The sequence below is a fragment of the Urocampus carinirostris genome, chromosome 2, assembly GCF_059441175.1.
Source record: "Urocampus carinirostris isolate Australia breed hairy pipefish chromosome 2, RoL_Ucar_1.0, whole genome shotgun sequence".
Classification (NCBI taxonomy): Eukaryota; Metazoa; Chordata; class Actinopteri; order Syngnathiformes; family Syngnathidae; genus Urocampus; species Urocampus carinirostris.
This window is the reverse complement of record NC_142350.1, coordinates 17,955,817-17,978,607: the sequence shown is the minus strand read 5'-3', so window position 1 is coordinate 17,978,607 and position 22,791 is coordinate 17,955,817. Positions and strand designations below refer to the sequence as shown.

The window sequence follows — 22,791 nt, the reverse complement described above, 5'->3', positions numbered from 1 at the left end:
GGGGTCACTTCTCCGGCCGCGCCGTCACTTCTCCCGCCCACTCGAACCACTGCCCCGCCCGCCGTGGCCATTGCTGTGCCTCGAATGGGGTTTCCGGGAAGATTTGGCGCCGAGCCATCCGAGGTCCCTGTCGGCCTAAACGCCGCGCTTGACTCCCCTGCTCGCCTGTCTGACTCCCCTCTTCGCCTGTCCGACTCCCCTGCTTGCCTGTCTGACTCCCCTGCTCGCGTGTCTTTATCCCCTGCTTGCCTGTCCGACTCCGCTGATCACCAGTCCGACTCCGTTGATCGCCTGTCCGACTCCGCTGATCGCCAGTCCGACTCCACTGATCACCAGTCCGACTCCGCTGATCGCCAGTCCACCTGCAGCCCATGCCTCTCCCCGTTCCTGCGTTTTCGGAAGAGGGAGTGGGGTTGCCCTCATTGGGAGTGTCGACCCATTCTGGGGGGCGAGGTATTTGTTTATTTTTGGGACCTCAGGAGCTGCCCCTTGAACGGGGGTTCTGTCATGTCCTGCACGGTTGTCATGCCGCCCATCTGGCCCCGCCCCTTGACACCGGCTGAGACGCATTTGACTGGTTGCTCTTGGAGTACTTAAACGTGCTCCTTTGTACTGTGCCTTGCTGGAACATTTGTTAAACCTGGTTAAACTCCGTGAGACTTCTGTGAGACTCCTGGTAAAACCTGTTAAATGCCTAGATCTGTGAGTCTGCCCTTATTTGATTCTGTTTTGTTTTTGTCTGATCTTTTGTTTGTTTTTGACGACTTTTCTTTTGTTTGGATTTCTAATCCACTCCGCGACCATCGATCCCCGGATCGAGTGTGCGCACCGTCCTCATCCTCCCACCAATAAATTGTGAGTAGGTCTGGCTGCATACAGCCTGGCAGGCAGGAGAGAGTGTGATGAAAAGTTTACAAAAGCCAATCAGTCTAACGCCCCCATCTGTCAGAAGTTAACAACGACACAGGCAAACAGGAATTCTAATGCAGTGTGGACTTTTTTCATCTACAGAGAAGGACAATGCCAATTGTTATTTGTATAGTAATTTGGTGTGTCACCGTGGCACCACCACAAATGTACATAAACATGAGAAAAAGCTCACCTTGTAGAGAGCAACGAGCTGCAAACAAAAATGTTAAAAACATGTTACTGTTCCATAAACACTGACCTTTGACATTCAATAGCATTCGATGTGCTTGTTTGAAACCAGAACTGGTAAACCTTTTTCAAAAATGGATAATAAACTAAAACAATATTCTCAAGTTAAGTTTTTTGTTGTTGTTTAGAAAAAAACATAGTTTTTCTGAAAAAAAAAAGAAAAAAAGAAAAAAAAAACCCTCAATAGGCGTTTTCAAGGGAATACAAGCAGTGCGCCTCGGACTGGCTGCAGGTTACGATTTTTTGGGGCGGCCTTCATGTGAAGAGAGCCGAGACGTGTTGAGAAACCCAACACCGATTTTGTGGGCGAAACGACGAGCGTGGGAAGCGGACTCTTGAAACAGAGCTGCCCGGAGACGAGACGGCGTCCTCACAGCTCGATGTGGGCGTCTGTGTGGGGTGTCTCCACCGTAGGTTTCTTATGCGTGGATTCCCGTTGCACGAGCGTCTGCAGCCGTTTGACTTCCCGGTCGTAGTCGCTCCACTCTGACACGATGCGCACGGCCGCCTCGAGTTTGGGCTCTTTGGTCATCGGATTGTTACACAAGTCGATGGTTTTGGCGTTTTTCTTGGAGGCTTCGTCGCACCACGTCTCGCACCACAACCACTCCTGGGGCAGTGACTTGATGGGCACTTGGTGAATCATGTTATTGGGGAGGTCCTGGTCCAGGTTAGACAGACTGTTAGGGTCCTGACTGAGACCCTGGTACTGCCCTCGTAGTCTATCCCCTGCTGCTATCTTTCTGAACTTCTTCAGGTCCACCACGTAGAGAGCGCTGATGTGGTACCTGCGTCCTGCCAGGTGACTGGCCCAGTATCCGGACTTCCAGAAGCGATAGCCGTCCATCTCCCGCCTGCTTTCGCAGAAAGGCGTGTAGCCGTACGGCGCCCCCTCGAGGTCAAAATCTCGAAGTTCTTTCAGGTCGGTTCGCACGATCTGGTCGGCGTCCACAAAGAGAATCTTGTCGACGGCCAGGGGGAAAAGAACGTCCAGGAAGAGGATCTTGTAGCCCCAGATGATCCTCTGCTTTTCTGTCTGCTGGTGGAGCCAGCGGGGCCACTTGTACTGCACCAACTCGTATTGGAAGCCGTACTTCTCGGCCATGCGGGGGATGAACTCCTTGAATGTCGGCGACAGGTAGTTCTTGAGGAACCAGAACTTGACGGGGGTCCGAGTATGCTTGAGGACCGACAGCATCATAATCCGGAGGAAGCGCTCGTACAGGTGACCCGAAGCTACCGAGAAGATATTGATGACGTCATCTTTTTCTTGCTTGGCCTCTTCTTTCTTCCCGCCACCCGTGAAGCTACTGGTCAAGGACTTCCAGAAACCGGCGTCATTTTCCTCGGCACTGCTGTCACTCAGAAGCTCTTCATTAAATTTGTCGGCTTTCTTCTGAACCTTGACCTTTATGATTCGGCTCTTGAAGTTGTTCAGGACCACGATGATGTCATCCGAGTCTGCCGGTGAATCAGTTCCGTCGTGACTGTATATTTTGTAGATTTCATCAGATCTTCCTTTCCTCAGTTTCAGGTTCCAAGCTCCAGGATTGGCCTTGAGCTGGAAATAACCAAGGTTAGCCATGACGATTGTGTCCACGATGACAGGCTCTGTGGCAGTGCCTAGCGTGAACTGAAGTCCCCTCGGCGGCTGACCCGAGCTGACATCAAAACAGTGACCCTCAAGGAGAAGGTGCTCCAGCTCGTACTGCGCGGCCACCACGTTTTCCACCTCCTCCAGGTAGATGTTGTCCAGGTCATACCGCGTGCGAACCGACTCCACCATCCAGCTTTCTGGAGTGTTGAGGTTGAGCGTGAAAAGCGGCGTCTGAGGCATGTCCAGGAACTGCGCCATTGGGCCTGGAGAGAAGCTGCCATCTGGCTGGAACGTCGGCTCCGCCTCCAGGACGTAGCGGTAAAAACTCTTGAGCGGCATGTCAGAGAGTTTAGACTGGCAATTCATGAAGATGCGCAGATTGACGTTGACGAGTTGCTTCAGAACCATCAGAAAAGGAGCCAGTTTCTGAGCATCCCTGGTCACAGGATCCACCACCGCCACCACGTCGAAGTACACGTCTCCCTCCTTGGGGCGGATCTTCACCGCGCTGTGGCGGTCGTCTGCAAAGCCGTACTCGATGCGGGCTTCTCCTTTGGGCTGGGACGAGAGCAAGGCGTCCACCTTCATCACCAGGTCGCTGGCCCTGTCCTCCTCAATGCCAAATTGCTGCACTTTGGTTTTGATGCGCTCGCCCGAAGTCTTGAGGATGATGCTCTCCAGCAGCAGGAAGTCATCCTGGTTAAACACCTCCTCGTCCTTCAGGGGCCCGATGATTCGTCCGTTGCTGATGACGGCTCTTTGGCCCTTCTTCAGTTTCAGCACGTCTCGACAGTAGGCGGCGTGTGAAAGCAGGAAGTCCATTTTGTGGCTCTCAAAGGCGCTCTTGAACAAAGATATGTCCATTCCCCCAACAGCAAACTCTGCAATGTCAGTTCCTTTCTGCAACGCCGTTGCAGTCTCCTCTTTGGCCATTTTGGTGATAAAGTTTTTGGCGTTGTTGGCGGATTGCGTCTGCATAGCGGCCCAGATGGCGCGGGTCACCCAGCTCCTCTCGCCCGACAGCTCGCCCGTAGGGTTGGCGATCATGCCCAGCCGCACGTTGTTGCTCGTTTTCATGTGTCTGATGGCATCGTAGAGAAGACGGCGTCCTGAAGGGGCGTCAAAGTCTCCCACTACCCAGAAGGTGACGGGTCGGATGTAACCATCGTCTTTCTTGGTCATGTAATTGATGCTGTTGGCCACCGCGGTGCTCTTCTCACGTGTGTCCAGCGTGGAAAATCGGGCGTAATCGTCCACAAAATGGTTGCTGGTGTCAGAAAGGTCCAGGTAGGTCCTGGCGGTGGCCAGAACTCGGGAATTGATGCGAGGGACCACGTTGGGCTGGTTCATGATGAAGTCCACCACGTCGAAGTACACGTCTCCCTCCTTGGGGCGGATCTTCACCGCGCTGTGGCGGTCGTCTGCAAAGCCGTACTCGATGCGGGCTTCTCCTTTGGACAAGGACCCATCGCTCTCAGGACTTAATGGTCTTCTTCACTAAGAAGATTCAATGCATACAGGAAGAAATTGCAAAAGATATTGTTAGTACCACACGTATTAAAGGACTGAAATTTACAGATGCACGACAGGGTGGCTGCCCTGGGAAAATGGCCGGTTTTAGTGAACTGTCACTTGATGATCTCAAACAAGTGGTGAATGCGGCCAAACCGACAACTTGCCAGTTCGACCCGCTCCCAGGTTCACTTATTAAAAGTCTTTTTAGCGTCCTTGGGCCTTCAGTTCTAAATATTATAAATACATCACTCTCCTCAGGTGTAGTTCCAGCAGCTTTTAAGTCCGCCGTTATTAAACCCACACTGAAACGACCCAACCTTGATCCAGAAATATTAAGTAATTACAGACCTGTGTCAAACCTACCTTTCCTCTCTAAAGTACTCGAAAGAGTAGTGGCACAGCAGCTGAATGCTTTCATATCGGAGAATAACCTTTTTGAATCCATGCAATCAGGATTCAGGGCTAACCACTCTACTGAGACAGCTCTGATCAAGGTAACAAATGATCTCCTAATGTCAATGGATTCTGGCGCTTCATCACTTTTGCTGCTGCTGGATCTTAGTGCTGCTTTTGACACAGTGCGCCACAATATCCTACTAGAACGGTTGGAAACATGGATTGGTCTCTCAGGAGCTGTCCTCTCGTGGTTCAAATCCTACCTCTCAGATAGGACACACTGTGTTAAATATGGTGAAACGACATCTGAGCCCTTTAATGTTACCTGCGGTGTTCCGCAGGGTTCAGTGCTCGGCCCCCTACTTTTCAACATTTACATGCTTCCGTTAGGTGATATTATTCGCAAGTACAATATCAGCTTCCATTGCTATGCAGACGACACTCAACTATATCTTCCGTTGGAGGAATCTTCCACACTAAACTGTGGAAATTTGGAGGCCTGTCTCACTGAGATAAAAGAGTGGATGTCACTCAACTTCTTGCGTCTTAACTCTGAAAAGACTGAAATGTTAGTCATTGGTCCTTCTAAATGCCGGGACTTATTCTCAAAAACTGCTGTGAACATTGACAAATGTCACATCACACAGAGTGACTCAGTTAAAAATTTAGGTGTCATATTTGACCCTGAACTATCCTTTGAGATGCATGTAAAACAAATTACTAGAACTGCCTTCTTCCATCTTCGCAACATTGCTAAAATCCGTTCAATACTGTCTCAGTCTGATGCGGAAACAATAATTCATGCATTTGTTACCTCCCGTCTCGATTACTGCAATGCACTACTCTCCGGTCTCCCGAAATCCAGAATCAAGTCTCTTCAGCTAGTACAAAATGCCGCAGCGAGGCTCTTAACCAGGACAAAAAAGTACGATCACATAACACCGATTTTGGCTAACCTGCATTGGCTCCCAGTTAGCCAAAGATGTGACTTCAAAGTTCTCTTAGTATTGTACAAAATCATACATGGACTTGCTCCCTCTTATCTTTCAGATCTGATCTGCCACTATGTCCCGGGCCGAAGCCTACGATCTGAGAGTGCTGGTCTTCTGATGATCCCGAGAGCAAAGAAGTCTTCTGCTGGTTCGAGAGCGTTCTCCATCCGGGCACCGGTGCTGTGGAATGCTCTTCCCCCTGAGATTCGATCTGCAACCTCAGTGGAAATGTTTAAATCTAAACTTAAAACTCACTTCTACTCCATTGCATACGAATAACCTACTCCTCTTGTCGGTTGAAAATAGTTTGTGTAATATAGTGTAACAATCTGTGAAGCCCTTTGAGACTCTTCGTGATTTAGGGCTATACAAATAAAAATGACTTGACTTGACTTGACATAAAGCTGTTGGGTTGGTAGGTATGCGGTTCCTGAACAATACCCGGAAAATCCATTGTCATTATGACAACAAAACCAAAAATATTTCTTACAGACTTTATTTTAGAAATAAAGCTTAGTGAAAGATTTATATTCATCTGTTACAAAGTATTTGCATTTTCCTTACACTGTTGCTCACTTTTGGTGTTATATAAATGTTTCTATTAGTTTTCACTTGTGATATTGTTATTTAATAACAATTAATCTTTATAATTCCTAAAATGTACGTTCTATGTTTATTGTATACATAAACGTACTCAAAAGGGAAGGGTTCTTTATCCAACGATCATGACATTTCCAAGCAAAAAGTATCGGTATAGTATCTTACCAATCAATACTATCCTGCATTACTTAGATGGCATTGATACCAAAATTCCCAACATCGCTCACGCCTCCTGTTTTATGTTGATTATATGTAGATATTACGGCACTAAATAAGAAAACAAAACGAGGCAATGGAATCAATTTCCTCGGTTGCTTATTTAAGCCTTTGACGGATGCCATTTGTGGCCAAGGAAGCAATTGTTTCAGAAAGCACCGTTTGCCCCCCTCTCACCGCCCCTGAGGAAATCACTAACAGGAATCTTGCCCTTAATCAATAAGTAAAGACAATTTGAGCGCTATAGAGCTTATGTTAGCTAATTTAGTCATTAGTAACAACTCTTGACGAAGGTGATTGGATGAGGAACAGGAGGGCAAGGATGACAAGATCGGGGATAATTGTGGCGACGGGTTTTAAAGAGGGTTAACCAACAGATCCGGCACAGAAGTGCCTAGCTTAGCTTCTTAAATAGAATTAGGCTATCGGGATTCCTTTTCTCATCAGGATGACAAGTTCGAGAATAAATAAACAGTTGACTGTTTAGCATACTGTGTTGGTGGAAGCAGGGGAGGCACAAAAATATCTTGCCTCCTGGCAGAGGGCAAAAGTGAGACCAATGATTCTGATTTGGCACAAACATCAGCCTAAAATTAGAAAATAAGTCATAGCTAACAGCAAGTCAAGACACCCATGTTTTGCAGATTTTTTTTTTTTTTCATAATCAATTATTATCTATTTCTTGTATGCTTTTGTTAAAATGAGCTGTTGATGTATTGGTTTCTTGCCCATCCAATCAAATGAAGAATAAGATGTAGGTTGATTTAATTTTAAAAGCTGAGTGTGCCTCACCATAGATGAACCTCACCTCACGTCAATGGCAAACTAAAATAGTTAGTTCATTTTCTTTATCACTTACTATTCCATTATTTGTGCCAATATCTAAATAAATATGTCCAACTTGCTAAATAGTTAATGTTAGCTTCACAGCCAAACAGTAACATCTACAGCTGAAGCTATTGGAAGGTTATGATAGGATAATGATCTCTTATTATTATTAGAATTATTATTAATTTTGACCCAGTATTATCCTACAGAAACATATATATAACAATTCAAATTATGCATCCATCCATCCAATCTTGGTGCCGTTTATGGTTAATGGGCTTGTTAGATCTCATACTAGCGGGCAGAGGACATCCTGAGCTGATTGCGAGCTAGGCGCAGACAATCCCCCACCCAAAATAAATATCTATATATCTATATATATATATCTATATATCTATATATCTATATATATATATATATATATATATATATATATATATATATATATATATATATATATATATATATATATATATATATATATATATATATATATATATATATATATATAATATATATATATATATATATATATATTATATGTACATGAGAGAGAGAGAGAGAGAGAGAGAGAGAGAGAGAGAGAGCAGTAATTCATGCAATATGAAAGTATTTCACAGGGTGGCTTGCTTTTGGCTTGATATTATCAATATTATTATTGTTATTATTATTATTATTTTCTTTTATATCACTTAATAGCTGTTCATTACAGCCAAATATGGAGGACAAGACGTTTCATATTACCATTTTCTAATTAACATCCGGGTTGCGAGACTAGAAGAGTAAAAAGCAGAGAAAGAAAGCATTTATCTTAAGGTTTAATTCACAATTAAAAAAAAAGACTATGTTTTGGTATTATGAACACAGAACGAGTTAAGAGTCCTTCACAACAGGCAATGGCAATATGGTGGGCAGTTGTTTTTAATAAGAAAAACGAGTGGTTCGATAGAATGAGGCATTTGTGGTTGAATGGAAAATTCCCTAACTCTCCTCGGACTGGTTATTGCTTCATTTTTCAATCGGTCGGGCAGGGATCATTTCCCGGGATCCTAATGCAATTTTTAACTACTGTTTGTGGGATCAGCTCCCCTGTCAAGGGCGAGTCTTCCAGATTTTCTAATCCTTCATTTGACTGAAGTGAAGATGGGCAACCTTCACCTTCGTCTTTTACAAGCGGAGTGAAGGTTTCTACGCTGAGGTGAAAATCCCACTTCATAAAAAACAAGCAACTCCCGACCCAGGCGTCCAATCTTTGAAAATATCTTGGTAAATGCGAACTGCTTTTTATATTGAATAACACACTCTTGGTATTAAATGGAAACATATGGATACTACGACTAGGACATACCTTAGGTAGAATGTATAGGTGAGGTGAGTTTCCATGCCCAGTAAGCAAGTGGTGAGAGGCCTTACAGGGAACAGACACGTACGTCGGGAGAAAGAGAGTTGAAAATAAAGGGATATAGAGAGAGGGAAAAAGAAAGAGAGACAAAACAAGAAAAAAGAGAGACACAAATAGGAAGTGATAGAAATAACGGTAAGACCCTTATGAGGAAAAAAAAACAATATAGAGAAAGAAAAAGAGGGTGAAACAAATATAATGCAAGAGTGAGAAAGAGAGAGAGATAGAGGGAGGGATGGAAAAAGAAAGACAGAAAGAAAGGTAAATAAATAAATACAGCTCCAGTTGTTCTAGGGGTGCCGGCAGCATCAACTGGACAAATTTCAAACAGCAGTTTGTTTTTTGGCTCGTTTGTTTTTCTCGTGCGTTTCTCTTGGCATTTTCTCGCGGGCCGGATTCAATCTGTTGGCGGGCCTGATCCAACCCACGGGCAATATGTTTAACACGCCTGAACTAAGCTGTCAGAGACGAATACGCGTAATAAAAAGTGCAATTAGTCAACTATTGTGTGGCATCAAACAGAATCTGAATGTGTAATTGTGTTGTCACCCACAGGTATTTGCTTTGCATATGAATGAAATTTGCCGTTTGGGATTTGCTCTTTATGCAAAAACAAGGCACAGTTTTTTTCTCTCAGAACGACGCAAACATTTAATGAAATCCCTCAAGGGGAAATTCTACTTAGACGTGAAATTCCCTAAAGGGTAAATTTGATTCTAAATTGGATTTCCTCCTTGAGGGACTATAAGTACAAATGCATTGTGTACAAAAATGTGAAGTGTCACTTGAGTCGGAGATGCACTTTAATATTCATTCTCAAGTGCTCAAACAAATACATTGAGGGGCTGGCATACCATGAGAGGTCTGCACTTGCCATTATTGTACATGACCTGAATGGTTGCAATTATTTAAGAACTGTGTCAAGTAGAGTGCCGCGTCATATTGCTTTTGATCAGATTACAAATGCAACCACTTCCTATTTCCCAGGCTAGAAGAACATTCAATTTTAGCAAATAGTCTTACAGACAGTTGGACATGTTGGCCTTTATGTGAAAAATGCCCTTAAAATTCGACTCGGCAATTTTGGTTTTGCTGACTCAGTATTTTGTCTGAGAAAGACATTCCATTCTCCAACATTATGTTTTACAAGAATGGAGCACGGTTTCAAACCAAAGTTGGTGTGAGACAAAGCTGCATTTTCTCTCTTTAAACTTTTTTTCAACGTCTTCCTGGAGAGGATCAAGTCTGAAGCGCTGGAGAAACATAAATGTATAATAAGTATTGAAGGACACAACCTCACTAACCTGTTTTATTGATGATATCGCCAGATTGGAAGGAGACGAACAACAACAACTTAGAGATCTGGTTGATCGCCTGGACAATGAATGTATCAAGCCAGTATGGGATCAAAATTAGCAAACAAAACACAACAGTAATGACAAACAATCCCCAAGGTATCACCTCAAACATTACCACTAACCACAGAGAGCTAGAACCTGTCATCAAATTAAAATATCTTGAGCTGTCATATGAGAAGAGGAGTTCGAACCAGAACTCATAGCCAGGTTAGCTCAAACCCCAGTCAGACTTGCCAGACTTGAACCCATCGGGATGTACAGGAACATAGCAGAGGATTCAAAGATCAGACTCATGCAAGCGCTGGTTGGTTCTATCTTCCTCTACGCTTCTGAGACATGGACTCTCACACCAAAACTAGAAAATAAAATCCAGACCTAGGAGATAGGACGCTACTTAGCCGATGTGACAAACGCAACGGTGCACACCTTTAGCGATCCAACAAAGAACAGTTGTCGCCTGTATGCAGTTGGACACTTCAGTGGTATGATCATGTTACAAGATCATCAGGACTGACCAAGATAATTTTCCAGGGCACAATCTAACTGGGCAGGAGGAGAGGAAGAGAGAAAAAGAACTGGGCCGACACTATTGAGAAATGCACTGGTGCCAACGTTTCCATGACCCAAGAACAGAGAGAGGATAGTCAACAGTGGAGAAGAATGTCCAGATTTGTGTCTTCATTGGTGCCCTGCAGACCGATGCGGTTGAGGGATACGTGAACCCCAAATGTGGAAACTGCTCAATAACAGCTGACTCTGCATTTTTGGTATTGCTGGCTAAACAGCTTTCGCGAAAAAAACATTCTACTCTCTCAGGCCAGAACACGTTTTTGCCAGGATCAAAATAGTTTACGAGCAATCAGGTGGGTCACTGCCAGAAAGGGAGATGCCACCCAATAATTGTTTTTCTTCTCAACTCGGGTGATGCACAGCCATACTAGTATGAATTATTAAGGTTTTATTAGATCATATTTTGTGTAGGGATTTATAATGAAAATTGTATTTAAAAACTCTGGAGTGTTTTTTTTCCAAACTTTTTTGTGAAAAAACAAAACAAAACAACAGGCCAACCTTACCAAGACCCTAACTCTGGCGGATCCCATCTAAATTGAGATAAAGACCCCTGATGGTTGAAAGGGGATTTGAGTTTTTTGGTATATGAGTGTTGGTGGGAAAATCATTATTTTCTGATGGACAATACTGGGAATTTAGGTCTTGATTGAAACCAAGTAAATACATGCTAGTATTGATCAATACAATCCGATCCAGATACTTTTTTGCTTGGAAATGTCAGTATCATTGAAAAAGTGAACCCCTTCCATTAGTGGATAATGATGATGAACCCAGCACATACATTTTTTCATTTATTTTATGAAATGATTAGATTGCAACCTATTACAACTGTTTTAGAACAAAAGCCAAGAGTGTCAAACTAAATAAAACAGCAAAGTGTTGAAAATAGAAATAATCTATAGAAATGTCAACTACTGAACTAAAATACCTTCCATTGTAATCTTTTTTTAATCGAGTCACTAATGTTCCAAGATGGCGGCGCGCGCGAGTGCAGCGGCTTCACGGGCTCCAGTTTGTAATTTGTTTTTCAGTGTTCTTTTATCCCTCATATTTTCCCTTTGGCTCTTTTCGCAACTACAATAACATCCACAACACCCCAAGGGCTATACAGAGACCACCGGATCTCCCTGGGTGATGTGCCTGCCGACAACGACGGAGCAAAAGAAAAAGGCTGCCAGTCGGGCCTAGGCTAAGAGGCGACCACAAAGACCAGCGCTCCCAAGCATATTCCTAACCAACGCCAGATCCATCGTCCACAAAATGAGTGAATTTGAGCTGCGGATCGCCACCAACAGATTCGTCCGAAATTTGAGTATTTTTGTCATCACGCGGTCTTGGCTTCCCCGACGCCGCAGTCCAACTAGCAGGACGCAGGCTTCACCGGCACGAACCAGACGGAGACTCCGGTAAAAACAGGGGTGGGGGACTATGCGCTACAATAACAGCCAAATCATTGACACACACTGCTCACTCGATATAGAGTTTCTAGCAGTATCGTGTAGACCCTTCTACCCACAGAGAGAGCTAACTGTGGTCATTGTGCTTGCTGTTCCACCGGATGCTAACGTTCCACCGGATACTAATGTTAGCATAGCGCTAATTCTTCTACCCGCTGCTATCAATAAACAGCAGCTTGCACACCCCGACGGACCTTTTATCGTCGCCGGCGACTTTAATCGGGCATGTTTAAGGACTGCATTTCCCAAATCCATTCAATACGTGGATTGAGCAATTAGGGAAAAAAACACTGGAACGTGTGTACAGTAAGATCAATCAACTAGTTGGATCCGCCCATCTCTGTCTGCCCCTCACCCCCTCACACACCCCCCCTCCGGAGGAAAACAAAGCCTATACAACAAGGACAGTACAAACGTCTTCTTTGGTCCTTTATCTCTTTGTTTTCCATATCCTCACAGTAAAATGTGGAACTGGAGTGCCACGTCCAATTTCGTTGTCACAATATATCCCATGTTGTAACAACGACAATAAAGGTATATTCAAGTATATTCTAATGCAGACTGAGCTCTTTCATGAGTGTATGTAAATGTGTGGTGATGTCACAGTAGCATACGACTTTACCACACAAATCACACCAAGCATTGTCTTTTTCTGTCATTGAAAAAAAGTCCACACTGCGTAGCGTTCCTGTTTGGCTCCGTCATTTTTAGATTCTGCTAGGTAGAACTGCTAAAAGTGTACCTGTCAGTCACAACTGAGGCATCAACATAGAGAGCTGCCGAGGGCAATGAGTAAGAGATAAGGGCGGCACTATCAACAAAGAGAAATGGCACTTTGAGGAAATTGGTGAAGGAACAAAGTATTGATCCCAGGACAAAAGCATTGATTCAATTTAAGTTTTTGTTTTGTATCCATAATATTGATATTTGGATCAACCATCACACCCTTACCAGATAGCAATCTCAGTGAACCCAGCATCCTAATGGTCCCGTCCCCGATCCCTCTCTCCTTTGACACTCATCAACGAAAAGCATCAAATATTTATGACATGACCAAGCGCGGAAAACACAGAGAAAATATGACTTGTGCTGCAAAGTCATTTCAAGAAAAAATGGGAAAGAGACAGTGGAGTGAGAAAGGGGAATGATGAAGAAGAATAGAGTCTGAGGGGTCCCAATGCATCATCTACTTTAATATTGTGAGGCTATCCGCATGTATCGGAGCATGGGCTCTGATCATGATCAGGATCATCTCTCTGGATGTCGAGTCTTCTTCATCCCTTCCCCAACCCGGCCCGTGCTCTTTCATCCATGCGGAATGCCAATTGTCTCCCAACAAAAATACAGGCAGCTCATTTTTCAAAGGCGCGCTATTCCTCTAGTGCAAATTTTCAAGGGAACATTATTCTTATGCTTGTTCCACGATGCACGACACCCTTAATCCAATTTGGTTTGAGAATACAACTCCTTATTGTGCCGCAGTTGCATTTCGCGACTAAATTTGCATTTGCACATTCGTATGGTCGCATTAGTCGGGTTGTGACACCTCTTAGTAATGATGACTTTTAGCTGCTTGGTCTCTTGGTAGTCGTCGCCATGTAGCTTTTTTAAATATTGTTTGGAAGGAAATTCTTTTAGGACTTCTCCTTGAAGTTACCTTATTGATTTGGGTATAACATATTATTGCAAACACATTAATTGTAACGGGATTCAAACCCGGGTCGCGGCGGATAGAGAGCTGTGCTCTAACTAGTGAACCATCAGTGATAAAGATGTCATATGAAAATGCATTCTACACGACCCTCAGTCACAACCAGAGACGAGTGTCACTTTTCTTGTGCATTTCACATGTTACCACATTAGCAATCAGATCCTAGAGATTATTAATTATCCAAAGAAATTTGTTAGGAGGAAAAGTGTGTAATCGAAACCAAAACCAAAATAACATGTAGATATAGGGCAGTTGGTGAAAACTCTCACTAGGGGGTACGCCTACACCGTTTATTGTTTTCGTGTTTTCTGTCAATTATAACAGGTACGTTTATTTTGTCCTGGTCAAGACCCCCTAATGTTCCTTTCTCGTCCTGTGGCGCCGTTTTCACATCAGTGTTTATTTTGGTTTGAAAAGATGAAGATGTATTAATTTGTTGAGTTCGGAGTTCATAGTTCAGGAAATGTATTGTCATTGTCAAACAAACAACTAAACTGTGTTTGGAGCATCCAGTCATCCATTCACAGTTAAAAGAACACCCAAAGATGTCATGATTACTTATGCGGGGCACCAGAGTTCGCTCCTTTGGCGCCAACGGCCTCGGACACTGATTGGCTGCTCATCTCTTTTTAAAACCCCATCTTCCTGTCAACGAGTCTCAGTCTGTCTGCGAACCTCAGCCCCACGCCAGGCAAGCACTTTTTGACTCCTGATTCAATCCTGTCCTGATTCCCGTTTGATTCCCAGCGCCGACCTCTTTTCTGAACTCGATTACGTTTCTGCTCCACCGTCCCGGCCATCGACCTGTTCTTTCCCCTGCTCTCAACACTGCCTTCGCTCGCCACCGAAGTGCCACTTCCGCGTTCCAAGCGATCTGCTACCTGTGACCGACAATCACCGGATGGTGGGTGGAAGCGATTTTCCACTTTCTAAATAAAGCTGAGTAAAACGAACGCAAGTTGGTCATGTCTCCGTTTCTGGTTTCTGACAAAAGATCCATAAATATTCCGAATAAATATTGATTAAAACCCAATAACCATTTTGACACGTTAAATAAGTCGATTTTCGAACATTAGGTGTTTTATTTTTGTTGAAGTCAAGTCAGTCAAGTTACATTTATTTGTATAGCCCTTTATCACAAAAAAAAATGTCTCAAAGGACTGCACAGGGTTACAATTTCACCATCGCCTGATCTTAAACCAACATGTGAGCAAGGAAAAACTCAAAACATTAGCAAGAGGAAAATAAGAAACCTGAAAAGGGGCCCCACAAATGGATCTCCCGTTCCAGGATGACCAGGGTGCAACAGATGAAGCATTGGGTAACAGGACAAAAAACATAGTGAACATTAATAAAATAAAACATTAGGTAATATGTTGAAATTTGTTCAGAAAGTGCATGACAGCAACGAAGCCTCATGCCTGTAACATAGTCCAAAAGGTCCATAACAGCAACAACGCAGCTTTCCATCTCTCCCGGCTGGTCGATGCAGGCCTTGACACGCTTCAGGTCCAGATGCTGGTCCGCTGACTAATCTCAAATTGTCCTTCTCCCTTGTATCACCACCAGCCAGGCAGTCCGAGAAAGAGAGAAAAAGAAAAGTATGAGGTGGTCATCAATCATTAGCTATTGAATAGAAGTGGGTTTTAAGTCTAGATGTAAAAACGTCCACTGGGGTTGCAGATCTTATCTCCGGAGGCTGATCATTCCACAGCCTCGGGGCCCAGATGGAGAATTCTGTTAACCCTACAGCATACCTGTCAACCTCCACGGCTCCATGCCCGTACAAACTGTCGTATTTTCCTGTACAGAATACAAAATAATCGTACACCCTATATATATATATATATATATTTTTTTTTGAATGAAGCATGATGGGAAATCCCCATACGGCAGACGCATGCGCACAGTAGCATCATACTCATACAATACCGAGATAGAGGCTTCCGCGGCGAACTCCTCTGACTTGATTGATTTACCGTTTCTTGATAGTCGGTGTATACTGGATGGTACCCATCATTGAAAAAATTGCGTTTTTCCGTACAGATTTCCTTGTACGTCGTACTCGTCTTAAAATGCATAAAAAATGTACTTTGTACCTCAAAACCGTACAGGTTGACAAGTATGCTACAGACTTCTTCTTGGCTCATGGCATTACCTGAGCGGAGGCTCCGTGCCGGAACATAGGGGAACATTTATTCGGGCAGCTAACAGGGTGCAAGTCCATGTTAGTAAGAGACCCGTAAAGTCACATCTTAAGTGGACTGGGAGCCAGTGCAAGTCAGTTCATACAGGCCTGATATGCTCAAACGGTTTTGTCTTAGTCAAAAGTCACTATTGATCATATTACATGTGTTGAGGTTCAGGGCAGTGTTTAAGGACACATCCCAACAATGAGCTGGACCAACAATCAATATTTTGTTTTTTTCAGGGTTAAGACGCAAACAAGTAAGTGGCATCCATCTTTGTATGTCAGTTGTTGACATGTTATGAATCAAAAGCTGTATTTTTGTTTAGTCGGAGATGTATGTAGTGTTTCTTTTGGTTTCACAAAGTTAATAGTGAACGTCTCAGCTGTATTTTGACCTCTGTGCCTGTTATTCTCCACTCTACCAACATTAACCCAGAACACAACCCAGACCTGTAAAGTGTGCAGCCGGGGTTACATCTACAATACGTATTATTTGTTACGCAAATGTCTCATCCGGCAAACAGGGTTTGTTCTTTGGTTTCGATGTAGTCCAGAGAATTGAACTGAATGTAGAAAAAAAAAAAAACAAGGTCTATACTCCACATGTTTTTCCTATCACAGGTTATTCGGAACATAAATCCCGTGATAAACGAGGTCCCACTGTATATAAATTATGTGGTCTTACAGAATGTCTGCTAGAGCATACATTCGCTTCCAAAAATATATGAATGGCAAATAACAGAAATCAATTATGTGATATTTGAGCTGATCTTTTTACAACGAATTACGTTCTACAGTAATGAGAGGTTCTCACAGAAGCTATACAATAGAGCCAGACATGTTTGCAGCTAACAACAAGACGGGTAAATTGTTTTTCATGCAAGAGCTCAATTAAATGTGACCTTTCTCGCGATTACAGGCGCGACAGCCTTGAAGAAAACTTGTGGCTTGTTACTCGATGGTCAGGTTACCCTGCTGCCATCCCTTCAGAACGTCATTTTTTTTAACTTATTTTTTTAAGCAAACCTCACACAAATAAATTGTTTTGACATTCTAAATGTGCATTTATTTTGTCTTTGCTGAGAGTTTTGTCTTTGCTGAGAGTAAAAAAGGTTCCTCCGTGTGGATGTTAAGACCCATTCAAATTGATTTTTGTATGGGTTTAAGGTTTCACCAATATTCGTAATCCTCGCAGGAGAAGATCAATCTAATCAGAATGTTTTTTTTAAGAGGTGGATTAGTGACAGCAAGCTTCTTTCTCATTCATATTCCCCATTTATGCTGTGTTGTGTGATGGGTACTGCACTTATTTTAATGCTTGCTTTACCTAATCTTGAATACCATTATTGTTTTCTCTTTCCTCAAACCGTTTTTGATTTCATTGTTATAATCTTTTCTTATCTTTAAAATAGATGCAGTGCCTTGCAAAATCATTTGTGCACACCATTTTTCAGATTTTTCCACAAATACTCTATAAGGTGTGGACTTCAACCATTCCTTTGTATATTATGCTTTTTGTTTTGTTTCATTGTCCTATTGAAAGGTGAACCACTGCTTCATTCCCAGGTCGCTTATGTACACTAACAGATTATATGCCATGATTGCCTTGTATTTGGACACTGGACACTGTAAGTCTGTTCAGCTGCTTCTAACAAGATACAAAACAAAAAAAATTCAAGCATTTTCCACAGGAAATTACTTTCATCCTGTTTCACAAAAAAATATATACCTTTTCATTGATGGCAGTGAAGGAACCGTCCATTAGCGGAAATCTTTTGTCCGTTATTCTACATCAGTGAACCTCAATGAAACATCATGATTCGAGCCACTATCTTTTTCGAACAGGACAGGAACATTTGATGGTTGTTCCATCAGGACGTTCAAATCACAAAGGAGAACGTCTAGTACGACAAGGCACTCAAAAAACTGCATTTTGTATGCATAAAATGGGCAACTTTTTAGGAAACTGAAAAGCTAGTTTCTCGTCTTCAAACAGAACTTATAAAGTTGTTTCCATTTTTTGTATATTGGTATAACTTTTGGTATTTTCATTTGATTTGTAAATTTGCCTGTTAGAAATGATACATTACATATGTAGGTTAATGGTTTCACAATGCTTTGTATAATATGCTTAACTAATACCATATAGATGTAAAAATAATCCATAGACGTTTTATTTTGACAGTTGTTTACCACTTCTAAGATCTCTGATTCCGTAACCCCAGATAAAAACATGGTCTTGGAGTTAATTTTTATCAGTGACTCAAATTGATTATTATTGCACTCTGGGATATTTGCAGCAAGTTCTGGTCCAACATTCACAAAAAAACTATTGAAATTCTCCACAATTTGATTTAAATTGTAATTTTCACTGTTCTTATCAATAAAATAGTTCTATCGAGCAGTTCGATATAGAAGGAAACTTAGGGCCTCCTGACGGTGGAACATGCCCGGAACACCTCCTGAGGGAGACGTCCAGGAATCATCCTTAACAGATGCCCAAGCCACCTCAACTGGCTCCTCTCGATGTGGGGAAGCAGTGGCTCCACACATAGTCTTCTCCCGGATGATTGAGCTTCTCACCTTATCTCTAAGGGAAAACGCAGACACCCTGCGGAGGAAACTCATTTCGGCCACTCGTGTTCTTTCGGTCATAACCCAAAGTTCATGACCATAGGTGAGGGTAAGAACGTAGGTCGACCGATAGATCGAGAGCTTTGCCTTTTGGCTCAGCTCCCTCTTCACCACGATGGACTAGTACAGGGTCCGAATGGCAGCAGACGCTGCACCGACCCGTCTGTCGCTCTCCCGTTCCATCCTAACCTCACTCGTCTACAAGACCCCAAGATACTTGAACTCCTCCACTTGGGGTAAGATCTCATCCCCAACCCGTAGGGAGCATGCCACCCTCTACCGGCTGAACACCACAGTCTCGGACTTCATGGTGCCGATTCTCATCCCGGTCGCTTCACACTTAGCTGCGAATCGTTCCAGCGAGAGCTGAAGATCACGGCCTAAGAAAGCCAACAGCACCACGTCATCTGCAAAAAGCAGTGACGTAATGCTGAGGCCCCCAAATCGGACTTCATCCCCACCAAGGCTGCGCCTAGAATTTCTGTCCATAAAAGTTATGAACAGAATCGGTGACAAAGGGCAGACCTGGCAGAGTCCAACCCTCACCGGGAACGAATCTGAATCGCTGCAGACCAGACTCTGACACCGGGCATACAAAAACTGCACAGCCCGGATAAGACTGTGCGGTACCCCATATTCCCGAAGCACCCCCCACAGGGCCTCCCGAGGAACACGGTCGAATGCCTTCTCCAAGTCCACAAAACACATGTAGACCAACTAGGCAAACTCCCAAGCACCCTCAACGACCCTGCAGAGGGTATAGAGCTGGTCCAGTGTTGCACGGCCGGGACGAAAACCACACTTTTCTTCCTGAATTTGAGTTTCAACCTCCTGGCGGACCCTCCTCTCCAGTACCCCTGAATAGACCTTACCAGGGAGGCTGAGAAGTGTGATTCCCCTGTAGTTGCAAAACACTCTCCGAACCCCCTTCTCAAAGTGGGGAACCACCACCCCAGTCTGCCAGTCCAGAGGCACTGTCCCCGATGCCCACGTGACGTTGCAGAGGCGTGTCAACTATGACACGCCCACAACATCCAAAACGTTAATGAACTCTGTGCGGAGCTCATCGACCCCCGGGGCCCTGCCACCAAGGAACGTTTTGACCACCTCAGTGACTTAAACCCCAGAGATACAAGAGCCCAACTCAGAGTTCTCCGGCTCTGCTTCCCCAGAGGAAGCCGTGTCGGTGAGATTGAGGAGGTCTTCGAACTACTCTACCCACCGATTCATAACGTCCCTGGTCGAGGTCAGCAGTGCCCCATAGCCACTATACACCCGAAGGCGGAGGGAGGCTACCCTCTTGTCTACCGGGGTGAACCCTAACATGCAGGCGCTGAGACGTGGAACAACTTATATGCCCACACAGGCTCTGCGCCTCTCACCACGGGCAACTCCAGAGCGGAAGAGAGTCCAACCTCTCTCGAGAGGATTGGTACCAGAGCCCAAGCCGTGCGTGGAGGTGAGTCCGGCTATAACCAGTGGGACTTCTCAACCTCACACACCAACTCGGGCTCCTTCCCTGCCAGAGAGGTAACATTCCATGTCCCAAGAGCCAGTTTATGTAGCTGGGGACTGTCGCGCCAAGGACCCACCTATCTACGCACCCGACCCCTTTGGCCCCTCCTACAGGTGGTGAGCCCATGGGAAGAGGGACCCACGTCGCCCCTTCGGGCTGAGCCCTGCCAGACCCCGTGAGCAAAGGCCCAGCCACAGACGTTCGGTGGCGGACCCCACCTCCTCACATTATTTCCTTTTATTATTCTATTTAAAACATCCCAAATACCTTTGGTATTACTTTTGTTATTATGTAATGAATTGTTATGATATAATTTCGTGCTCGCTCTTATTATTCCTGTCAATATGTTTTTATACGTTTTATATCGGGATTCAGCTTCCTCAGTCCTTAGTTTAATACATTTTCAATATAAGGTGTTTTTCTTCTTACAAGCATTATATAAACCCTTAGTTATTCATGGATGCGTTACAGATTTATTCTTAATATTAATTTGTCTCATTGGAGAGTTTTTCTTATACTTGTTGGTGAATATTTCCAAAAATATGTCAAACGCACTATCCACATCTTCTGTACCATATATACCATTGTTTTGTTTAAGTCCTCATAGAGTGATATAATAGTATCTTCAGTCCTAACCCGTTTGTAAATATATTCCATTGTTGATTATTGTCTAGTAACCTTTTCATCATACACTGGAAATACTGGTAGGTGATCAGAAATGTCACAAACCAGTAATCCGCTAACGTTTGTAAATTCAGTATTATTTGTAAATATATTTTACTAGGTCTTAATGTAGTTGGGTATAAACTCATGCTGTACATTATATTAATATATTCTTCAATGTTTTTATGTTTGTTTGGATTCATTAGATCTGTTGAAATCTCCACAGATGAATAGTGTTTTGTTGCCTATTATTGAATGTTTTTTTCTGCACAGTTTGTGAAGGTTTCAAGATTTGAGCTTGATGATCTATATACAAAACTGACTATAATATTTCTCCTTTTTTCATTTATAATTTCTATTGTAGGACTTCATGTAAATCATTGATTAAAAATGACATGTTTTGTATACTCTTAGATTTAAATCTTTTTGTGCACATATATAGCTACTCCTCCCCCTATTTTGTTTGTTTTATTTACATAGTTCAAATTATAGTCATTTAATTCAAAATCAACTCATTTTTCCTCATTGAACCACGTTTTAGAAACTGCAATCACACAAATAGCTTTAGGCATTCTATAATGTCTTCAAAATGTGTGTACATGATTCTGCTGTTGAGGTAACATTATTGAGAATTTCCCTTCAGATTTAACATAAGTATTTTTTCGTTTCCAGTATATTATTTGCAATTGTATGATTGAGTTGATAGAAATTTGTGGTCAGGATCGAATTCATCCAATTGTGAATTATTGTAGTCAGTGTGATCAGTAATGCTCATTTCTGATGGATCATGACATAATATATTTTGATAGATTTTTTTTATTGTGTCTGTAATAAAGGTGTCCATGTTGTCAGTCCAGGATGCCATTGTATCATTTCAATCCATCATTGCCCGAGATTGTCCAGCGTCATTATTTTTATTTCCTGCTCTATCCAGGTCTTCAGGCAAATCTGTCCAGCTCCTGCATTTTTTTTTACATCCAAATGATTTTTGCTTCTTCTGGAGTGCCGTTTAATTTTATGTATACTCCAAAATTTGAAGAGCAAGTTCCTTGTATCTTGTTTGTTTTCCTCAAAAATCGAGCTTGTCTTGCAATGTCAGAGTTATTTTTTTTTGCTTAAGTGTTCATTTAATTAAACATTTGTCCCTTTTTTTCTTTTTCCTTGCTTAAGGATTTCACACATTCATTTCCTGTTGACAAACCCCACTATGGTAACTTTAGGTTGGGTCTCACCTCTTGATAATGGATGGCATGCCTCTATGTCCTCAGCAATGAGAGATATACCCTTTTGACTCATAAAAACAATGAACTGTTGCTCAGCAGATTCTTGATCAGCATTCGTTGTAATACTTTTATTTACCACAGCCTTGGCATAGGTCCGAGGTTTGATGTCCAGACCGGTGATAATAATGTCATTGATCCTGGTGTACTGTTCAAGTTCTGCTACACGTCCTTCTAGCGCATTAATCCTCTCGTCCTTCCCCTATGTTTTTAGATCTTTGATTTTAGCCATTAAACTCATGATTGTATTTTGTCCTTTGGTAACTATATCCGTTTTGTCCATTATAAAGTTGAATGACTTCCTTGAGTTCCTTGTCTCTGCTCGGCATCTTGAAAATGCCACGCTTCTTTTAGGGCACCGTCCACTGATCGCCTCACCCGAGCGCCCTCCGACTCTCCGGTTGTTGTTTCGACGGATATTGTATCCCCGGTCTTTGGTCGCTTTGCAGAGCAGAAACGCCATATCGAAATTAGCACATGAAGCTTATTGTTAGCATTTTAATAGGATTCTTGTCTTAGCTTCTTAAAAGGACACTGTACTATTTGTCCACTAGATGTTTCTGTATTGTACAGTGCTACAAAGTACCAATAATAATACAGACTACAGAGAGTCACCAAACAGCACGCTTTCTTTTCTCATTATTTTCGCACACATTTTCACAATGTTTTTTGTTTTTTAGGAAAAAATGGTACACAACTATTTC

At 43.0% G+C, this 22,791-nt stretch overlaps 1 protein-coding gene across 1 annotated transcript; it reads right to left on the bottom strand.

Annotated features, from left to right (window-relative positions):
* Positions 1-1,374: 1,374 nt before the first annotated feature.
* LOC148371221 (UDP-glucose:glycoprotein glucosyltransferase 1-like) lies at positions 1,375-22,550 on the bottom strand. Its single transcript, XM_088327693.1, has 6 exons — positions 22,482-22,550; positions 22,167-22,289; positions 19,154-19,207; positions 18,909-18,994; positions 18,418-18,584; positions 1,375-4,206 (listed from the first exon to the last, which is right to left on the bottom strand). Exons 1-6 carry the CDS (start codon positions 22,548-22,550, stop codon positions 1,529-1,531), a joined length of 3,177 nt encoding a protein of 1,058 aa, XP_088183819.1. The 3' UTR covers positions 1,375-1,528.
* Between the last annotated feature and the right edge of the window lie 241 nt (positions 22,551-22,791).

What these genes read in the sequence shown, in the direction of transcription:
- LOC148371221 (XM_088327693.1), bottom strand. Translation starts at nt 22,550, where the DNA reads ATGGCGTTTCTGCTCTGCAAAGCGACCAAAGACCGGGGATACAATATC. An exon ending in GTCGAAACAACAACCGGAGA is followed by an intron (nt 22,290 to 22,481) that starts GTCGGAGGGCGC and finishes CTAAAAACATAG; the next exon opens with GGGAAGGACGAGAGGATTAA. An exon ending in TGAGGGTTGGACTCTGCCAG is followed by an intron (nt 18,995 to 19,153) that starts GTCTGCCCTTTG and finishes CGTGATCTTCAG; the next exon opens with CTCTCGCTGGAACGATTCGC.